The 3,088-nt window shown below is 68.2% G+C and overlaps 1 protein-coding gene across 1 annotated transcript; it reads left to right on the top strand.

The window, feature by feature from the left end:
- Window positions 1-1,062: 1,062 nt before the first annotated feature.
- SOX3 (SRY-box transcription factor 3) lies at window positions 1,063-2,850 on the top strand. The gene has a single exon (XM_082445728.1). The coding sequence runs from the start codon at window positions 1,078-1,080 to the stop codon at window positions 2,422-2,424; it is 1,347 nt and encodes a 448-aa protein (XP_082301854.1). The 5' UTR covers window positions 1,063-1,077; the 3' UTR covers window positions 2,425-2,850.
- The last annotated feature ends 238 nt before the right edge of the window (window positions 2,851-3,088 follow it).

Here is a 3,088-nt window from a genome sequence, read left to right as displayed (position 1 = left end):
AGTGGAGGGGGCCCTGCGGTTCGCCCGGAGGACGGCCTCGGCTCCTCTCCGGCCACCGTCCCCCCCCCTCCAAGAAACTTTTCTTTCACTTGGAGAGGCTCTGTGTTGCCATGAAAACGGATTTTCCAAGGGGCCCGACCCTCCCCCTCAGGGGCATCGGACTGGAAAAACCGAAATGGCCAGAGAGCAGAGACAAAAAGGGGCCGCTAAGCGGGGGCCCGGAGAAGAGAGCCGAAGCCGGTTCACCCCCTCCGCCCCCCACACACTCCTCGTCGCACCACCGCAGGGGAGCGCCTCCGCCCGGCCGGGGCAGCGGGCGTCTGGCTGCTCGCCCTCCCGCAAGCCACCGGGAGCCTCGCAGCCCCCGTGCGCTCCGCGGTCCCAAAGCCTGTCTCCCGAGCCCGGGTCCCTGACCCCCGCTCTGTACTGGGCGCGCTGGCCCGGGGCTTCCCAGCGGAGGGTCCAGCTGGACAGGAGCCGATTCCCGGGAGGGCTTCTCGGAGCCGCAGCCCGGGGTACCTCCGCTGCGCCCTGAGTCCCCAAGCCCGCCTGGGTAGCTGGCTATGCCCAGTGTCCCTAACGCTGGCAGCAGAAGCGGTCAGAGGACCTCCGCGCAGACAGCGGGAAGCTTTGCAGGGTGGACCCGGGACCGGACGCCTCTCGGCACTGACAGGGCTGCAAAGTTGTTTTCTGAACCCCGTGGGCGCCCCCTGCCCCTCCCCCCCAAACCTGCTCGCGCGCCCCCTCCCCCCTCTGTCACCTCCTCGAGTTTCGTTCTTTCAAACTTTTTGAGACCCTAATTGGTGGTCTCTGAGCGGCTCCCCGGGACTCCCGCCTCCTGAATAACTCTCATCACGTCACCGGGCCCAAGAGGGGCGTGGGGGTGAACGAAAGGACTCCCCGAACTTTTTTTTTCCGGCGGGGCCGAACGGCGGCTCCGTGATGATTGGCCAGGGCGCACCACTGCGAGCCTGTCAATCACCGGGCCTCCCGGGAGCGAGGGGCGGACCGAGCCCCAACCCCGGGGGATCCGAGCAGGTATATAAGAGGCCCGGCGAGTGCCCGGCCAGACTGCGAATGCGACCAGCCCGAGACAACGCATCAGGTGCGAGTAGCCTGCGGGTTCCTGCTGATTCGGCGCGGAGCACTTCGGCAAGCCTGCCCTTCCTGCCCGACCCGCTGGCCCACCGGCCCCCAAGCGCCCCTCCGACGGAGTCCTCAGGCCTTTTCACCGTGGCCGCTCCAGCCCCGGGAGCGCCTTCTCCTCCCGCCACCCTGGCGCACCTTCTTCCCGCCCCGGCCATGTACAGCCTGCTGGAGACTGAACTCAAGAACCCCGTGGGGCCACCCACCCCAGCTGCAGGCGCAGGCGGCCCCGCAGCCCCGGGCGGCGCAGGCAAGAGTAGTGCGAACGCAGCCGGCGGCGCGAACGCAGGCGGCGGCAGCGGCGGCGGCGCGAGCGCCGGCGGCGGCGGCGGCGGCGGCGGGGGCAGTGACCAGGACCGGGTGAAGCGGCCCATGAACGCCTTCATGGTTTGGTCCCGCGGGCAGCGGCGCAAGATGGCCCTGGAGAACCCCAAGATGCACAACTCTGAGATCAGCAAGCGCTTGGGTGCCGACTGGAAACTGCTGACCGACGCCGAGAAGCGGCCGTTCATCGACGAGGCCAAGCGGCTGCGCGCCGTGCACATGAAAGAATACCCGGACTACAAGTACCGGCCGCGCCGCAAGACCAAGACGCTGCTCAAGAAGGACAAGTACTCCCTGCCCGGTGGCCTGCTGCCCCCCGGAGCCGCGGCCGCCGCCGCCGCCGCTGCCGCCGCCGCCGCCGCTAGCAGCCCGGTGGGCGTGGGCCAGCGCCTGGACACGTACACACACGTGAACGGCTGGGCCAACGGCGCGTACTCGCTGGTGCAGGAGCAGCTGGGCTACGCGCAGCCCGCGACCATGAGCAGCCCGCCGCCGCCGCCCGCGCTGCCGCAGATGCACCGCTACGACATGGCCGGCCTGCAGTACAGCCCCATGATGCCGCCCGGCGCCCAGAGCTACATGAACGCCGCCGCCGCGGCCGCCGCCGCCTCGGGCTACGGGGGCATGGCGCCCTCCGCCGCCGCCGCCGCCGCCGCCTACGGGCAGCAGCCGGCCACCGCCGCCGCCGCCGCCGCCGCCGCCGCCATGAGCCTGGGCCCCATGGGCACGGTGGTGAAGACCGAGCCCAGCTCGCCGCCGCCCGCCATCGCGTCGCACTCGCAGCGCGCGTGCCTCGGCGACCTGCGCGACATGATCAGCATGTACCTGCCGCCCGGCGGGGACGCGGCTGACGCCGCCTCGCCGCTGCCGGGCGGCCGCCTGCACAGCGTGCACCAGCACTACCAGGGCGCCGGGACTGCCGTCAACGGAACGGTGCCGCTGACCCACATCTGAGCACCGGCCTGCGCTCGCCGCTCCTCCGCCCCACCCCGCCCCGCACCCCCGAGTTGGGACGCCTTGTTGTTTAGCTTTGCTTGCCTGGGACTGTTGCCTTGTACCGATGATGGGGAGGACAGAAAGTTTTGCTATAGCTGTCGGGTTTTGTACAAAAGCAAAAAGGAGTCCGGAGCGGCGGAAATGGGACTTTCTCGAGCTCGCCTGCCCCTCTCCGCTGCCCCTCCCTCCCCTTTTGTAGGCTGGGAATCGCTGTGTTGTTTGCAAAGAAAAAGCAGCCCCCCCCCTCCTCCTCCTCCTGGGTTCCTGGGTTTTTCTGTTGCGTTTGAAAATGTTGTTTCGTTAGTTTGCTGTTAGCCGAGGAGTGAGTGGATGGGAGAAACGTACTCTCGGGTGAGGCTGGCCCGAGAACTGCAACGCCTCCTCCCCCAGTCGCGTTGCATCTGTTTTCCTCTTGGGCTTTGGGGGGGGGGGCGCTGACCGCTCGGAGCGGCGCGGCAGCCAAAGCAGATGTTAATTTATAGCCAGGTGTGCGTGTGTCTCCCGCCTCGCCGCCCCTGGCCGCGGGACAGCTTCTGTCCAGTCAGCATTTAGGCTATTGAGTTGGTGATTTCTGCCGTGATCTGTTTGATATTTCGTCGCGCTAACGTATTTGGATTTCGTT

Source organism: Balaenoptera physalus (assembly GCF_965194825.1).
Source record: "Balaenoptera physalus genome assembly, chromosome: X".
Classification (NCBI taxonomy): Eukaryota; Metazoa; Chordata; class Mammalia; order Artiodactyla; family Balaenopteridae; genus Balaenoptera; species Balaenoptera physalus.
The sequence above is the reverse complement of the archived record's forward strand: the minus strand, read 5'-3'. Positions and strand labels throughout refer to the sequence as shown.

Bases quoted from the DNA above. Each gene is read 5' to 3' on its own strand.
- SOX3 (XM_082445728.1), top strand. From the start codon at position 1,078: ATGCGACCAGCCCGAGACAACGCATCAGGTGCGAGTAGCCTGCGGGTT.